This window comes from Sciurus carolinensis, chromosome 4, assembly GCF_902686445.1.
Source record: "Sciurus carolinensis chromosome 4, mSciCar1.2, whole genome shotgun sequence".
Taxonomy (NCBI): Eukaryota; Metazoa; Chordata; class Mammalia; order Rodentia; family Sciuridae; genus Sciurus; species Sciurus carolinensis.
This window is the reverse complement of record NC_062216.1, coordinates 64405640-64424380: the sequence shown is the minus strand read 5'-3', so window position 1 is coordinate 64424380 and position 18741 is coordinate 64405640. Positions and strand designations below refer to the sequence as shown.

The 18741-nt window shown below is 38.6% G+C and overlaps 1 protein-coding gene across 1 annotated transcript in view; it reads left to right on the top strand.

Annotated features, from left to right (window-relative positions):
* Positions 1-18741, top strand: part of LOC124983192 (cat eye syndrome critical region protein 2) — a 52908-nt gene that overhangs the window by 23700 nt on the left and 10467 nt on the right. The window contains 13 exon segments of the mRNA XM_047550209.1: positions 5160-5243; positions 11471-11624; positions 13137-13162; positions 13164-13267; positions 14037-14072; positions 14153-14246; positions 14462-14588; positions 15394-15782; positions 16637-16721; positions 16724-16764; positions 16957-16975; positions 16978-17025; positions 17028-17801. Of these exon segments, the coding sequence (XP_047406165.1) occupies positions 5160-5243; positions 11471-11624; positions 13137-13162; positions 13164-13267; positions 14037-14072; positions 14153-14246; positions 14462-14588; positions 15394-15782; positions 16637-16721; positions 16724-16764; positions 16957-16975; positions 16978-17025; positions 17028-17801 (1981 nt within the window).

The following is an 18741-nucleotide window of genomic DNA, read 5'->3' as shown; positions in this document are numbered from 1 at the left end:
TAAGAGCAGAAAACTGATGGTTTTGTTAAAAATTTTCACATTGATACTTTTCAAGATTAAAAATTAAGAGGGGCTGGGATTGTAGCTCAGTAGTAGAGCACTTGCCTCGAATGTGTTCTATTCTCAGCACTACATATAAATAAATAAAAATAAATCATTGACAACTAAAAAATATTTTCTAAAAATTAAGATAAGGCTTAGATGTAATTTTTAAGAACCATGAAAATAGAAACCAGAAAAAAAGAGACTGGATATTTTGAAAGATATACAGTCTTAGCCAGAAAAACAAGGGAATCTAAATTATGAAGTAGAAAGTTTTAGCAGACAATTAAAGAAATGGTTTCACAACAGGATCTCATTAAAATCTCCAGAGTCAGGCTGGGGATATTAGCTTAGTTGTAGAGCATTTGTCTGTCATGCTCCCAGTCCTATGCAAGTTCAGCAAAACAAAAATAAGCCAGAAATTTGAAGTTTTCTAACCTTCAAAGAATAATTTCCAGGGACTGGAAATATAGCTCAGTTGGTAGAATGCTTGCCTCACAAGCACAAGGCCCTGGGTTCAAATCCCCAGCACCACCACAAAAAAAAAATAATAATAATAATTTCCAAACATATCAGAAATGATGGGCCAGGGATGTAGCTGAATGGTAGAGTACTTGACTAGCATGCACAAGACAGGCCTCAGGTCCACTCCCTAGCACTGGAAAAGAAAAGGGAAAAGGGAAGGAAAAAAGGTGAAGGTTTCCTTGTTAATTTACCTAAGTATCATATTCCCATTCCCTATTAAATTAAACATTATTTTTTAATTTTTCATTTTTTGTAGTTGTAGATGGACAGAATGCCTTTATTTTATTTGTCATGTGGTGCAAAGAGTGGAACCCAGTGCTTTACACATGCTAGGCAAGTGCTTTGCCACTGAGCCAAAACCCCAGCTCCAGATTAAACACTTCTCATTAGTGATCTATACATCTTTAATACTGACAAATAAAAGCTACCTCTTAACCAAAAAAATAATTCAACATAATTTATCAGAGGTAAACCTCAGAGTATAATACTAGCAATAACATTTCGGATGCCTTGCCCAGTATAGTATACCAAAAAAGGATAATAAGATACAAAGTTTTAGAATGTTTGCCTGGAGACTGTAAATCTAGTAAAACATCTGTTAACTAGAATTACTTTAACAGTGCTGGAAAACTGGACTACTTGCATTAGAATCACTTGGCATGTATACCAAAAACTCACATTCCTAACCACTGCTCTATTCCCAACCTCTGTCAGAGTTATTCCAAGTAGTACCTATTATCTTGCAGTTGTGGAATCTCACCAGGTGATTATTGGGTATACTAAAATTTAAAGTTCTGGAAAATAAACCCATAATGGTAGTAGTAAAAAAAAAATTGTCAGAGTTGTGCATTGTCTGTAAGGAAAATAAACTTTCAAATCCATTGGTAGATACATAAATGTGTTAAGGCCTGTCTGTTCCTGGAAGGAAAGTATAAAATACAGCCCAATATTCACCTGGATAAATTGAGAATTATTGTAATCTCCACCAAATCCCAGCACAATAAAATTTCCTCCAAAATAGCAGGTGAATATAAATAGTGTGAAGTAGGAACATTGGATATTAGCACAAGAATTAGCACATCAGAAGCATTCTCAAAGGACTTTCATTTAAGGCTCAGCTAGTGTAAGTGATTTGCTCAAAGTTATGGAGAATTATCAACTCTTAGTAATCTTTGCTATAGTTGGCATTCAGCAGTTGAGTTACATGTTCAACAGTTGTAACATTTTTATGAGCCTGTTTGTTCCCATTGTACTTGTTATTGTAGTTAAACATTTAAGAATTTATGAAACCAATAAAATGTGGCAATTAAAATTTCTGTAAAATGTTTTATTGAGTTGGGTATATAGTTCAGTGTTAAAGCTAAAGTACTTGCCTAGCATGTGTAAGGCCTTGGGTTCATCCCCAGAACTGCAAAAAGGGAGGAAGAAAACATTAAAAACAAGTTGTTTGGGTTGGGACTATACCTCAGTATGCACTTACCTAGTATACTTACCTAGTATGCACTATGCCCTGGATTCTATCCCCAGTTCCACCAAAAAAAAAAATTTTTTTTTTTTGTGGGTGGTTCTAAAGTAGCCTACCAAGGTGGGTGAAATAGTAAAAGATTGTACAAGAGGACTTAAAATTGTAAGGATTCTTGCCTTTGATTTTTAAGTGTGCTAAAAGTCTTACTTTAAAAACTGGAAGACCAAATGAAGGTGTTAGAGGATGTTTATGTGAACAAATCACAGGGAATCATCTTGGTGGGTATCTTATGATTGGTGAATGGCGGTACATTTGTAAATTAAGTGCATAAAATGTATACATTTTTTTAATTCCCTGCTTTATCCGTATGTTAACCTACCACTACACGTTGTAATAGCATTAACCACAAGAAAGTTCATTCTAACACTGAAAAAATACCCATGATTCAAATGTGAAAATTGAAACATAGATAGGCGGAAAAGAATGCAGTGCTCACAAATAGACACTATTACATATGAAAACATGGTATGACCAGGTGCAGTGGAATACGCCTGTAATCCCAGCAGCTTAGGAGACTGAGGCAGGAGGATTGCGAGTTCAAAGCCAGCCTCAGCAAATTAAGGTGCTAAGCAATTCAGTGAAATTCTGTCTCTCAATAAAATACAAAATAGAGCTGGGGATGTGGCTCAGTGGTCAAGTGCCCTGAGTTCAATCCCTGGTACCTGAAAGAGAAAGAAAATGAAAACATGGTATGTAGCGGGGGGGGGGGGGGGGGGGGGGCGGTGGCTCCACACCTGTAATCCTAGCTACTTAGGAGACTGAGGTGGAAAGATAACAAGGATGGGGATATAGCTTGGTCATGGAGCACCTCTGGGTTCAGTCCCCGATACTGCAAAACAAAAACAATGCAAAAAAAACAAACAGTATGTAAAGGAGGCACAAAACCCTGAGCAGTGGAGAAAGTTACCAGGGTAACAAGGAATTTAGGAGTTTTCTTCAAATGTATTTGAATTATGGTGCTATCCTCTTCCAACTATCCCTTGGGTAAGTTACTTGAGATCTCTGAATTTCAGTTTTAACTTTCTTATTAGCAAAATGAAATGCTGTAATTTCACAGAAGCTTTTGTGGGAATTAAAAGAACCCCTGTAATGTATATAGCAATCGTCCCCTTCCCCTGTTGATGGTGATGGATAATTGATGAGAAATTTTGGTAGGAAACAAATCCACATTTCTTTCTTTTTTTTTTTTTTTTTTTTTGCGGTGCTGGGGATCGAACTCGGGGCCTTGTGCTTGAGAGGCAAGCACTCTACCGACTGAGCTATCACCCCAGCCCACAAATCCACATTTCTTAAATGTGTAAGTGTAATGTGTAATGTGTAAATGCAAGAGAAATCTCTGGTCGTATGATAGTAAACTTTAAGAGAATCAGAAGGTAAGGTCTGCTTTGACCATATAAAAGTTTTTTCTTTTCTTTTTTTTTAATGGGATGTACACTACTGAAGGTATTTGTGTTGTTCATGATACAGAAAGCAATATTTAGACAACTTATAAACATTAAAGTTCTTAAGAAATAAATTGTTTAGATACTTTACACAGAAGGTAAACTTAATGTAGGGAGAAAACATTCACCATCTGTATTAAGAGTAGCTTGTTTCTCAGTTACTTTTATTGGAGGTGTCAAAGTTGGAATGAAGTGGTATTGACTTTTCTTTCTATTAACCTATAACTGATGCGGTTTCTTTGGAAGACAGTTTCTATACATTCATTTAAAGTTTAGAAGATTCCTATCTTTCTAGCACACGCCTTTAATCCCAGCAGCTGGGGAGGCTGAGGCAGGAAAATAACAAGTCCAAAGCCAGCCCAGAAACTTAGTGAGGCCCTAAGCAACTTAGCAAGATGCTGTCTCAAGAAATAAAAAGGACTGGGATGTAGCCCAGTGGTAAAGCGTCCCTGGGTTCATTCCCTGATGCTACCATAAAACAAAAAAAGACCCCACTTCTATTAGAGCCTTGTAACTTACAAAGGGTATACTTTTAAGCATATGAGAAAAAATGCTAGAGTAGCTTTTAGAAAAAAGTACTTTGGGATCAAGGTTTGTCCTTGCCTATTCCCTCTCTTCCTTGGAAACAAAATCTTTCTAAAACTGATGGTTCATTAAATCTACCACCATTGCTTTGTAAGGTGGTTAAACCATATAAACCACTCCTTATCGACAATTGAGTTTTTTCCATCTTTTTATTCTTTATGTCTTCTTGATTCTTCAGGAAGTCTCAAAACTTTGGATTACTAGGATCAAATCTGAGTTTGATGCTGTAGCCAAAGAAGTTACACTGACTGACCTGAAAGCCCTGTTTACCACCTTTTAATAGTATGTTACAAGGTGAAGCTATGGGTCTCATTCCATAAAGTTCCAAAGCATACATGTGCTAATACACCTTGGCCTTCCAAATGATTGCCTAGATATACATCATTCTTAGAAACTCATTCTTTGAAATATCCCCCTACAGCAGTCACTCTCAGTCCTTCTGAATTTTCTTAGGTCTGTAATCTTTTCAGGTGAGCTCTCTGATTCCAAGTCTTTGTGTCTTTTTCCCACTCACTCACTTTGGGTCCCACCTTGGGCAGCTGCCCTCACTTCTCACTACTGCTACTGACCTGCCTTTTAAAGTGGTGTTCTGCCTCCAGCTGCACATAGTGCCCGCTCTCAGAGCCACTCCCTACAGCTGAAGGTGATAAGACATCCTTCCCCTTAAAACATTTGAGGATTATTTAGTTTTTAAACTTATTATTTTTTTTTTTTAATGTTTAAACAGTTAATGGATTTTTTGTGTGGGGGGCCAGTGATATTGTCAAAGGAGAAACTTACTGTGTTTTGTTTTAAGAATATACACTGGCTTAGTATACTGCACAGCTGAAGAGTTCTTTTCTGTGATTATCCTAAGCATGGATACTTTTGGCCCTCCATCTAGGTAAAGCAGTTACCTACATACCTTTATGGTCATTGTTTGGCAGTGATTGAGCAGCGGCAGTACAGCAGCAGCAGTAGCAGCAGCAGCAGCAGCAGCAGCAGTAGTTGAGAATACCCTAATCTATCTTTTCCTTTCTTTTCCGTACTTTTTAACTATAGGAAAACGTCCACAGCGCTTAAAGGCAGAGTTGCAACCTAGGTGGATGTCTGACCACCTGTCCATCAAAGCCATGAAGCAAGAGGTGAGTGTGTGAGAGTAAAGAGAGGGAGTTTTCACTGTTCAGAAAGGATGGTCCCATTTTCATGTACTTCTTTTAATGCCTTTTTTTTTTTTTTTGTCTAATTCTCAAACCTAGGTTTTGTATGTAAGATGTAATTCTAGAAAGGAGTTATAAAAATGAGGTCACATTCTTTTGGATCTTAAAATCTCTGTTGATAACCACATCCATAGATAAGTCTATAATAGATATAAAATATATTCATGAATACAAAGGTGGAAGAAATTAGAATTGAGCAAAAATGGAGAATTTGGGTAGCAGGGCTATATTTGACCTGATGAAAAAAAGCCCTTTGAGGGAACAACTAGTTACTACTATGAGGGTTTTCCACTCAACATCCAGGAGCCAACTAAGTTTGGATATTTCATTTTGTAACATAGCCTAGAGTAAGTAGTTAAATGATTCTAGCTCACACTGTAGGAAGGAACAGATGATGTTTTAATCAGATGTTTTAGAGCTCAGCTAGGACACGGTGGCACACACCTGTAATCCCAGCGGCTTCAGAGGCTGAGGCAGGAGGATCATGAGTTCAAAGCCAGCCTCAGCAAAAAAAGTGAGTGCTAAGCCAACTCAGTGAGACCCTGTCTCTAAATAAAATACAAAATGAAGCTCATGGTTGAGTGCCCCTGAGTACAAAAAAAAAAAAAAAGAAAGAAAGAAAGAAAGAAAGAAAACAGATATGTAGAGAACAATTAGAAAGGATAACAAACTTTGCTGGCTGCTATGGCTTTAAGTGATCAGGAAGGCAAATAAAGTAAAGAAGGAAGGCGGTAAGGTGAAACGTTAGAAGTCATTAGCAGGAAGCTCACTGCATTGTTTGCTAAAACTTGGAGTCTGTTCCAGTCCCACATTGGTGCTGTGAGCCTCCCTCACATTATAATGGGAAAATTTGTGACCATATTTCCTTTGTCACTTGTTCCATCCGCATACTTAATCAAAAGTTTTACAGTAGGATTTAGTTCTTTACTCTACACTAGGCCTTGATATACGCATGCCTGTGATGTAAGGGAGATGGGTGTTTTGTTTTGTTTGTTTTTTGCCTTGCAGTATTCGTGGTTCTTAACTGATATGTCAACACAGTGCTGTATTGGAGAGCCTGTCATTTAAGTATCACACCAGGAGCTCAAGAAAGGGAAAAACTAATCATTTGTAAATTTTATTGACTTCTGTATATTATTTAGCTTTTGTCTTTTTGCTCTTAGATGTGCTCTTGCCAGTCATGGATCAACATCTAATTACCTTTGGGTGACAATTCTTTACTGACTGACTTCATCTCCCCTCTCTACTTTGTCCCAGGAATCACTGGTTTGGGAATGGCCTTTGGTAGTTGGTATCCTGTCACGTTTTCAGTGGTTTCCAGTTATCTTGCTCATCTTCACTCATTTTCCACAACTTTTACTAACACTTCTTGCAAGCTCCCTTTACTATTTGTTCTTCAATGCTTTGGGCAGTCCTCCATGCCCCCGATTCACACTATCTATAATCTGAACACCACGGATGCCTCTTCTTGGCTACAAGCATAAGTTTAGTATCAAGCACCAACATTTCGTTACTTCTTGTCAGGATTTGTTCTTATAGTCTGCTCTTGGTTTTGAGATAACAGAAACTACACATTATATAGATTGTTGAATATCTGTCTGATATGGAACATGTATCCTGGAGAACACCTAATGGTGGTGCGTGGTCTGTGCTTTTTGTTTCTAGAGCAGAAAATTTTCAGACCTTTCAAGCATGCAGGCATTGGTCACCTAGGAGTCCAATCTCATTGCCTCAAAAAGTCTTTTTAATTGCGACTCCTGGGGAAACTATCAGTGAAGGGCCACTGTCTCACTGAACCTCAGCATTAGACTGCTGCCATGGGTTGTTTTTTGCTGGCAGGCTCTGGGACCTTGCTGGTTGCCAGGAGCTGTTTGTGGTGGTACAGTCTCTAGGTGCCAGCAAAGTCTTAAGTGCCTGCCTTGGGGGAGGGGAACCAGGGCGCTGCTTAAACCAGAGATTCTGGTTAATAATCCTTTAGAGGATTTCAAAGTGGTGTTTCTAATTAGCTTCTCATTAAGTTGCCCCCTTGATTCTAGTAGGGCCTCTTATCTGTAGAGCATTTAAACACCAACCCCTATCCCATTTGCAGCTGACCTCTTTTTAAAAAGAAAATCGCAGTGTAAGATAATACTGTTCTTTTTTTCCCACTGTTTAACTTTTTGGTTTGGTTTTTGCTCATTTTGTTGTACTGGTGTCCTCAGGAAGTGAGTTCTGTCCTAACCTCCAGTGGTGTTTTCATTAGCAGGTGTTTTGCCTTCAGGTGGCAGAGTGCTAAAATTAGTACAGAAATTTAAAAGCAGACTCTTGGTGCACACATGGATTTTTTTTCAGATGTGTATGATGTGTTTTATGTAAAATGTTGGGAAACTGCTAGAATTGTAACATATGTTATAGAAAAAAAGCACAAGAAATGTAAGGCAGAGGGAAGTATTCAGCCAAGCAGGGGAATTTTCACCTGACATGGTGGTGCTAGGTGGGGGAACTCTACAGAAAGTGATGAGAATACATAGAGTGAAAAATAGAGGTAGTGGTCAAAACTGTGAGGCAGGGGGCCACAGCTGGACAATGGCATGCAAGCCTAGGCACAAGCATAGGCAGGAGCACTTAACCACTGAGTTACATCCCCCGTCCCTTTTATTTTTATTCTGAAACAGGATCTTGCTAATTTGTTTAGGGCCTCAGCCTCCAGAGTCACTGGGATTAGGCCACCATGCCCAGCTTTAGATGTTTGACCTCACCTTGAAAAGACATTCAGGGAGCTTGTCTTGTAAAGAGGCTATAAATTCAGGTTACTCAATTATTATATCCTGTGTGCTTAGCACCTATGTTTTTAAAAAACAACTAACTAGACATATACTGTGTAGTTAGATTTATGTGAAGTATCCAGAAAAAAATAAATCCACAGAGAGCTGGTTGGTTATTGCCAAGCACTATGGGAAAGGAATGGGAAATGGCTACATAATGGGTTTTTTTTTTTTTTTTGCGGTACTAGGGATCGACTCAGGGCTTGAGAGCAAGAAGTTCCGGGTGTGCTCTTGCATAGTAGGGTGACTGCAAGTAGGAATTGTATGCATATATATGAAAAAGCTCAAGGAAAGGATTTTGAATGCTTTCTACCATAAGGAAGTGATAAATGTTTGAGGAGATAAATGTAACCTTATTATATATGTATGCACACTCACATATATGTATATACACATCTTAAAATATCACATAATTATTAACATGTATAATTTTGGCTTTTTATGAATCAGTTAAGAATAATATTTAGTTTTTTATTGGCAATAAATAATCACAGAATTTCATTCAGAGTGAAAACTATGGTTTAATAAAAGGAGTGGAAAACCAAATCATTCAGTAGTTACAAGTGTTATTTTCCTAATACTTCATCAAATTTCCCTCTGCAAATTAAAATAATTTTTTATAGATTAGTAATAATTCTATAGATTATAAAATAATCTGTCTATAATCTTTCAAATTATTTAAATGAGTTAAATGAGCATTGCTTCTTTGACCTGATACCCAGTAGCCTACAAGAATCAGAACAGCTACCACGTTGGAATCCCAAGTTTAGACAGGGCTATTCCTCACTGAACTGATGGAGACTGATGTTTGGCAGGTGCACTCCACTTGCACCTCTGCCCTTCCCCTGGGGCTTAGGATGCAACTTAGTGGTAGAGCACTTGGCCTAGCATGTGTAAGACCCTGGGTTCCATTCCCCACCCCACACCCCTATATCTGATCCTTTTTTATATAACCCCTAGTAGTTGAAAGAAGAGTATTTCACATTTTCACCTGTAGTCTTGGGATATGCATAAATTATAAGTTATGTATGATCATTATAGATACTTAGTTTTTTTCTATGTGTGTGTATACATATGTGTCTGACATACAGAAACACTGTAGGTTTTTTTGAATGAAATTCTTTGACAAGGTTTAACTTTCCTATTATTTCCTTCCCCCACCCATGTTAATCATCTGCTATCTTATGGCATTTTCTTGGAACCGTTGAAAGGAACAAAGACAAAACTTTTAGTTTGATTTGGTAACTCTGGGTGGATTATATGTTCTTAGCTGGGTGAAAATGGTATCAGAGCATTGGACTACATAGGGTACCTGGGAAATGGGCGAGGTGGAGATGATTGTAGGTGCAAATGGATGGAACCTGCTTCACTGGCATTTATTTAGGAGGCAGTGACAGGAGATGTAATTATATTTTTAAAAGAATTATCCTTGCCAAAATGTCAGTAGCATTCCTGTTGCAGAATTGTAAATTTTGCCTATGGTTGTGGGATAAAGGCAATTTGGGGCCTTTTATTTATTCTACCGAGGTTCCTTATGAGTAGTGTTGTTGGTGTGATTCAGATTTAATTTTTGATTTTCATCTCTCCTGTTTGTGTCTGATTTTTTCCTTATAAACTTAAAGGCATGCTCAAAGATTTTACGCGATAAAATGATGCTGAGAAGTCTACTACTAAAGGCGAGATCACCTCCAAATTCAGTCAAATTAGAACCTAAACTGGTTTAAGAACCATAAACAAAATATATTGAAGTTTAGAAGGTTTCATTGTTAAATGGTAACTTGTACACACATCAGTCTGCATTCACTGTTTATTCTCACCACTTCAAGACCTCTTGTATAGAAACTATCTCTGCAATTTGTTTTCACTGTAGCAGGTAGTAGGCATGACCTCTTCAGTAGCAGTATTGAAAAAAGAAAAATGTCTGGCTTTTACATCAGCACAAAAGTTGAGAAAAGAAATGGAAAATAGGGACTGGGGATATAGCTCAGTTGGTAGAGTGCTTGCCTGGCATGCACAAGGCCCTGGGTTCGGTCCCCAGCACAAAAAAAAAAAGAAAGAAAGAAATGCAAAATAACTTCAGTGTTCTGACCTATACAATGGCTCAGAACTAGTTTTTATTGTGAAATGTACATTGTAAAACTTCATAAAATTATGAATGGTAGAGTCCTATTTTCCTTAGTTTATCTTTTTCTTTGTTAGATTTCTTAGACAATCACATTCCCGTTGGCCACCTGCAATCATTATTATGTTAATGTTGCTTGAGCTGGAAAACAAGGGAAAATACTAGCCAGTTCTTTGAATAATTTTCAGGAATATCTGCAAACTCCTTCATCTCTGTTTTAAATCTTAAAGCAAAAGTGACCTCTTTGCCTCCACCTCTTGATTTCTTCATATGAAGCTGGGCACTCAGGAGTCTGAGGCAGAAGGATCATGAGTTCAAGCCAGTTTCAGCAACTCAGCAAGACCCTAAACAACTTAGTGAGACCCTGTCTCCAAACATAAAACAAAAAGGGCTGGGGAGGTAGCTCAGTGGTAAGCACTCTGGGTCGGTTCAATCCCTGGTGCAAAAAAAAGAGTCATATGAATCATTGAAATTGTGAACCTGTACTTGTCTAGTAACATTCATCCTTAGTGTACTTAGCTGAAGATGCTTTTTAAAATTGCACTCTCAGGCTGGAGTTGTGGCTCAGTGGTAGAGCTCTTGCCTAGTACTTGTAAGGCCCTGGGTTCAATTCTTAGTACCACATTAAAAAAAATTAATATATTGTGTCCATCTACAACAAAATTTTAAAAAATAAAATAAAATTGCACTTTCATCAAATAATCAATCTAGAGGAATGTGTGTCTCAATTTTTCCTCTCCTGTCCATCACATTATTTCTAACATTATTTCCTAAAGACTACAAATTATAGAAATCATTGGACCCAAGCCTGAGTTTAAAACTCCAGTGTGACGTATCATGGCTTTTGTTTTTGCTTTTTTATATTTTGGGGAACTGCGAATTGGACCCAGGGCACTATACCCCTGAGCCCCAGCCCTCCCCACCGCTACCCCCCCCCCTTTTTTTTTTTTTGAGACAGACTCTTGTTAAATACTGAGGCTATCCTTGAACGTGTGATCTTCTACCTCAGCCTACCAAGTAGCATGTGACCTTGTACCCAATCCCACTGTGTTTTTAATGTGTTTATATAGCCATTCATATATCTAATAGGTAATAAAATAAATTTGATATGAAGCCCTTAACTAATACTGCAATTGTATTTCTCCAATTCAATAAATCGAAAGAGTGAAGAGTTGCTTTGTGTCATTGTCCTAAGTTTACTTGATGTGCTCTTTGACTCCTTACAGGAGACTCCTGTGCTCACCAGAATAGAAAAACAGAAGCGCAAGGAGGAGGAGGAAGAACGCCAGATTCTCCTTGCAGTGCAGAAAAAGGAACAGGAGCAGATGTTAAAAGAGGAAAGGAAGCGAGAATTGGAGGAGAAGGTCAAAGCAGTGGAAGGTATGTAGCCTTCTGTCGGAGAGGTTCCTGTGTGGGAATAGTCCTCCTACAGCCAAGATCAAATTAAGATGGGGACCATCTTTTATTTCAGTTATTTCTGGCCATTTCTGTTTAAACAGGTCAATTGTATTCTGTCGTGTTTATATTTTACAGATCTAATTCATAACATGAGTGAGAGAAGGTTAATAAAGTTCAGAGATTTTATTTAGATATATCACTAGTCATGTTTAGAATATTACAATTATTAGATCAAGTTTTCTCAGAGTCAGTAGCAGATCATGGTTGTAAAGAGTGTTTTCTTTAATTTATGGTTTTGCACAGCAAAGGAAACCAACTGTCCCTAGATATTTTCTTGGCTAGCAATACTGATTTATAAGCTGAACCTGATAAATTATGTGATAACATAACATTGGCTTGATTGAATGTAGACCAGCATTTTTCTTTCTTTTAAATATATGGAAGTATTTTTTAAGTTTCAAATAAATAACATATCATATGGATTTGACTTTTTTGATTCAATGAAAACAGGTAAATTTTGGCTATGAAATTTAAAATATGTGTTTTTCCCTCCCATTTTTAAGTAGTTCCTTCTGTTACATCATGGTTAACCCCATTTCTGCCTAGTTCATTGCTTTTCTTCTAAAACCCATAGTGTGTGTAATCCACAGATTTAATTTATATTCATATTATGTAATTATATCTTACTTGTGAGGTCTTGGATGTATTTTTGTTTTCAGTGCTAGGTTTAATTTTTTCAAGGTAATCATAATTTTTTTATTTGTTTTTCAGTAGGACTCTTGTTTTTTCAATAGGTTTTTATTATAGGTACACAATTGTTGATTTTTAATTTGTATAAAACTTCATTTTGTGGTTTAGTTTATGTACCTGAAAAATTAATAATACCTGTGTAACAGGATTGTTCTTTAACAAATATTTGTTGAGCACTCATTCTGTGTCAGGCACTGTTGTACATACATGGTAATTAATTAAATAAGATATTGTAGAGTTTCAGTTTTAGTAGGAAGAAGATGGAAAAATAAAAAAGATACTGTGGCTAGGTGCGCGATGTTGCACACCTGTGATCCCAGTGGCTCAGGAGGCAGAGGTAGAAGGATCTCAAGTTCAAAGCCAGCTTCAGCAGTTTAGCAAGGTTCTAAGCAACTTAGTGAGACCCTGTCTCAAAATAAAAAAAGGACTGATGATGTTGCTCAGTGGTTAAGCTCCCCTATTCGATTCCCAGTACCCCCTCAACCCCCACCCCCCATAAAAAAACACAGACACACACACAAACTGTGGAATAGATGGTGGTGAGCTATCTGAACAAAAATTAAGCAGGTTTATGACTAAAGAGTGCTGTGATTGAAGTAGCATTAAGTAGGAATATCATGAGTATTCTCTCTAATATGTGACATTGAAGTTAAGTGAGTGAGGTTGCCCTGTGTGTTAGAGGTGGGGGAGCATCAGAAGCATCAGGAAGAGTGAGCACAGGTTCATTTGACTGTATTGTTGTAGATCGAGCCAAGAGGAGAAAGCTCAGGGGAAGAACGGGCATGGCTGCTGGCTCAAGGCAAGGAACTACCCCCAGAACTTTCTCATCTGGACCCTAATTCTCCCATGAGGGAAGGAAAAAAGACAAAAGACCTGTGAGTATTTAATAATGACATCAGTAATGGCACTTGACACTGCACTGTGCTAAAAGCAAGCACTCTTCTCATTTAATGTTTAAAACTGAGCCGGTAGTAGGCAATGACATCACCAATATCAAAGTTTAGAAAACACAGTAAGGAACAAAGGTCAGCCTTAAATTCACACCTGACAGCATTCCTCACAACACACAGAAATGCTGAGTGTCTCTTCCGCTCTCTGCCCTTCTTAGATTTTTGCTGTCACACTCTATAAGCACAGTGATACTTGTACACGCAGTTTTATTACCTCAATAGTTAACTTAATGAAATCAGATGATTATTATATACAGTTGTTGCTTGAAAATGTAAAAAGCAATTTCTACTTTTAAAATAATAGCTTTCCTTTGTAGTTACCTAGTACTGTATATCTTTACTCCGTACTAAAAATGCAAGAAGGAAACAAATAAGTGTTTAGTGTTCATGAACTCATTGTTATATGACTTTTTGGATTATTCTTTAAATCCCAAATAAATTGTAGGATCTTAAAAGTTTTGCCTCATCTACATCAACCCCATCATATTACAGATAAGTAAGTGATAGTCCCTTTTTTGCTAAGGTGGATTGTCCCTCATCTTTATATTATTTTTAGCAAATGTTATCTATATTAAATATTTACTTGAATACTAAATATTTAAGATCTTGGTGCATTCAGCTATGTCTGTGATTGAATTGAAGAGCTAAGTTGAAAAGGTAGAATGAATACTAATGTCTTATTTATGATTCACAGCTTTGAGTTGGATGATGATTTTACTGCCATGTATAAGGTTAGTTCCCATTCTCAACTACTGTGTTTGTGGTGGAGGTCTTGCTGTGAGTTATTAGTCAAGTTTCTTCTTTGGTTTCAGTTCTAGATGTGGTAAAGGCTCACAAGGATTCCTGGCCATTTTTGGAACCCGTGGATGAATCTTATGCCCCCAACTATTATCAGATTATTAAGGTATCTTTGAAATTATGCTTAGCATCTGAGTCTTGCTCATACTTTGTTGTTCGCTTTTGTTTTGCTTAGCTGTCATTCTTAAGAATCAAGGTTGCTAGAGAGTATCAGACTCTTGTAAGACAACTTGTAATGTCATTATTCCTTTGCCTTATAGGGACTATGACATGTTGTTTTCTTAATGTATTTAATTAATATTGTTACTTGTCCTGTTTTAGATCCCCATGGATATTTCAAGTATGGAGAAGAAATTGAATGGAGGTTTATACTGTACCAAGGAAGAATTCGTAAATGACATGAAGACTATGTTCAGGAATTGTCGAAAATATAATGGGGAGAATAGTGGTAAGTGGGTAAGGAATTTACGCCAGGTGCTGTTACCATGCCATTATAATCGGGATAAAAATTCCTTCTGTTAGACATACACTTCTTAGTGATTTGAATTTTTTTATTTAGAACTATAAACAGAGTGTAAACTGGAAGTTACTATCACCATATGTGTTCAGGAGCTCTCTTTCATCCCATAGGATGGCAGAGCACAGCTGGAGATTAACTGCTGGCCTTAGACTATTTCTCATTCTAGAGACTAGTCTAGCTTTACCTGGACCTCTTCACCACAGATGGGATTGAAACTTAGATGGAGCCAATTTATTTGGGGTGGGGGGCAGGAGGGCAGTACTGAGAGTACTGAGGTTGGTACCTGGGCCTATGGTCTCCATACGTGCTAGGCACGTACTCTGCCACTGAGCTACACCCAGCCTGTCATTTCTAAGTCATTTTGAGAATCAGCATATGGTTCCAGGTACTCCAGCTGGGTTATTTGTGCATTAACTGAGAATGCCAAAGTTAAAAAAAAGTAAGATTGAGTAATAGTATTTAATGATTTCAGTAATTAGGCCTTAAAAAATTAAATTTTTAATGGTTTGAGGTAATAAACTGGGAATAACTGTCCCAGCCATACAACCTTGAGCTTTTTATGAATAGAAGCCATATCTTACTCATCTTCTGTCCATAGCCTCACAGGATAATAGGCCCCCAGAGTAAGTTGAACAAAACAGTTGCAGTTTTTGTTGTTTATTAGTGGAAGAGTTGTTATTTGTGACCTGTAAAATCTGTGCCTGCACGGTCAGTCCTTGTCTTTTCCTTATAGAGTATACCAAGATGTCCGATAATTTAGAGAGGTGTTTCCATCGGGCAATGATGAAACATTTTCCTGGAGAAGATGGAGACACAGATGAAGAATTTTGGATCCGAGAGGATGAAAAGCGGGAGAAAAGACGGAGTCGGTCTGGGCGTAGTAGTGGAAGCCATATTTGGACCCGCTCTAGGGATTCAGAAGGGCCTAGCAGGAAACAGCAGCCTGTGGAAAATGGAGGAAAATCACTGCCCCCTGCACGCCGAGCTTCCTCCTCTGGGGATGATCAGAGCAGCAATTCTGCTCAGCCCCTTCGAGAGGTGGGCACTTCAAATGGACGAGGCTTTTCCCGACCCCTGCACTGTGGTGGGATGCCCAGCCAGGCACCTCTTTTAAACCAAATGGTAAGGAAAAGCTAAACTTCTGTGATGATTTCTTCAAGCCAGTGAACTAATGGCAAAGTAAGGGCTATCCATTTGACACCTTTTACAAGTAATAATGTGGATGATTTTTTTCCCCACCTTCATCCTTCCTTTATTTCAAATCCTCCTTTTCTTTTGTCATTTGAATCATAAATTGTCAGTGTGAGCAAAACCAGATTTAAAAAAGCCTTGACATGGTGGTGTATGCTTAGTCCCAACTACTAGGAGACTGGAGCAAGAGTATTGCTTAAATCCAGGAGTTTGAGAACAGCTTAGAAAACACAGGGAGACTTGATGGAAGTGACAGGGAGGAAAGGAAGAAGGTTAGCTCTGTATAAAGCATAGAAGTTCATAAGCTATGCAGTGTATCTGAGGTATTAAGATCTTATGATGGAGGATGAAATGGGTAAAAAGACAGTTGTACAGGGGCAAAAGGGATGTGATTTTAAAAGATAGGAAAATTCCATATCATTTTTGTTTGTGGTACTGAGGATTGCACCCAGGGGCACTCTACCACTAAGTTACATCCCCTGCCCTTTTTGGTTTTTTGAGACAGGGTCTTGCCAAGTTATCCAGGCTGGCCTCAAACTTGTGATCCTCCTGTCTCAGCTACCCAAGTACTTGATATACAGGCATACACAACTGCACCTGGTGAGAGACATCATTTTAATTTGACTCTTCTGCAGAGAGAAGCTGCTTCAGGGTCAGGAGCTAGTCTAATCTAGGGAAGCACATATACTAGCAGACGTTAGGGAACCCCTTGCTCTGTACCTAATATCCTTGTCTGGTTTTTTTGTTTGTTTGTTTTTTCCCCTTCCTTTGCTCACTGCCTCCAGAGGCCAGCAGTACCAGGAACATTTGGCCCTCTTCAAGGATCAGAGCCCAACACCTTCTATGGCTCCTCTAGAGTCCCAGAAGCACACCAGGAGAGCCCATACAGCAGCATCAGCCCTTTACCATACAGGTAAGGAGTCACCTCAGAAGCTGTAGCTGCCAAGGGTCCCCTAAGCATGTTTCAGAAATAATATTTTCTCAGGTTAAATTTAATTCACCATCTTCTGTCCTGAAGAGCCTGTCCCTGTAGGTGAAGTATGTTGCAAGGACTGCCTTGGTCTGTGACTAGTTAACTCTGCTCTCTTATTTTTTATGTTGCCAGCCTCCAGTTGGAATTAGCAACCACGAGGACCCCAGCTTGGCACTCCTGAAGATAAGCAGATGTGTGGGGGCTGACACACCTTTCTAACATGGGATCACATCCTCCCTCCTTGCAGCTTGGACAGATGAGTGGCCCTAGTCAGGATGGAAACATGTATCCCCCAGCTTCATTCCAGCCAGGATTTGTTCCTCCAAGGCATGGTGGGGCTCCAACCCGACCACCAGACTTTGCTGAGAGTTCAGAAATTCCTCCCAGTCACATGTATCGATCCTATAAGTACCTGAATCGAGTACACTCTGCCGTCTGGAATGGGAACCATGGTGCTACAAACCCAGGACCTTTGGGGTCAGATGAGAAGCCCCACCTAGGGCCAGGACCCACTCACCAGCCTCACACTCTTGGTCACATGATGGATTCCCGAGTAATGAGACCACCTGTACCCCCAAACCAGTGGACTAAGCAATCAAGCTTTCTACCTCATGGAGTTCCTTCTTCAGGGTATATGCGACCACCCTGTAAGTCAGCTGGACATAGGTTGCAACCACCTCCAGCCCCAGCACCAAGTTCTCTATTTGGAGGGCCCTCCCAGGCACTACGGGGGATGCAAGGAGGGGACTCCATGATGGACAGCCCTGAGATGATTGCCATGCAGCAGCTGTCCTCCCGTGTCTGCCCACCAGGTGTGCCTTACAACCCCTGTCAGCCTACTCCCCCCCAGGTACCTGGCCCTTTTCCACAGGTAGCTCATTCAGCATCAGTAAGTGTGTCAGCCCCCAAGCCTGCCTTGGGCAACCCTGGGAGGATACAGGACAATAATGAAACACAAAAGCCTGAGAATGACCAAGGTAATTTTTATTGTCACTTTTATCTGACTTTTGGGTTTTTAACTGTTAAATCACGATATGAAATGTAAACCAAATATGAAACCAAATGTAAACTCATTTCCAGCCTCTTTCCTAAACTACTTAAGTTTGGGCCAGTTATAGTATTCCTTTTGGTCTAAAGGTCTCAGCATGATAAAAAGGATCAACACACTGATAGCTGCTTCCTGTTTGTGGCATTCTTTTTGAGACTTTCATTTATAATCCTTTAATTCTCAGAAAAAAAGCCTTTGTAATAGCTATGTTAATATCCTTGTTTTTACAGATGGAAATTCAGTGCACAGAGATACTAGATTATTTGCTGTCTTCTGTTTAGTAAGTGGTAAAGAAAGATTTGAGCCCTGACAAGGCTAGATAAACATCCTTCCTATTAACCACCGCATCTCTCATGACTTTCAAAAGTGACTATCTGGAAGGTTATCATTGTAAGATAAGTTTTTATGTCTCATCATTTCTCTCCTTTCCTTGGATACATGCCTTTATGTAATAAAAATGAAGCACAATGAGTTCTAGCAAAGCTTGAATCAGTTTCTTAGAAATGCCAATTAAGAGAAGGCAAGAGTAAACTAGAGAAGAATCCTTTGTATACTTAATGCTAACTTTAAGGGAAGAAGTATAGTATACATGTTCATAGTTTTCTTCAGATGAGAGATACTCAGATGTTCATAAAAGCTGATGAAGATTTCACAGAAATTGATGCTGGGGGCTAGAACTCAAACTCTGAGCATTTCCTTCTAGGAAAAGCCCACTTTGTAAATAGCCACAGTCAAATTTTCTAATACTGGTTTCAGGTGTGTCTGCAAGTCAAAAGTTTGAAATAGTATCATTTGTGACACTTTGGATAATTCTGTCCACTAGTTGCTGAGTTTTACGTTAATGAAAAGCATAATATTTTAATTTTGTT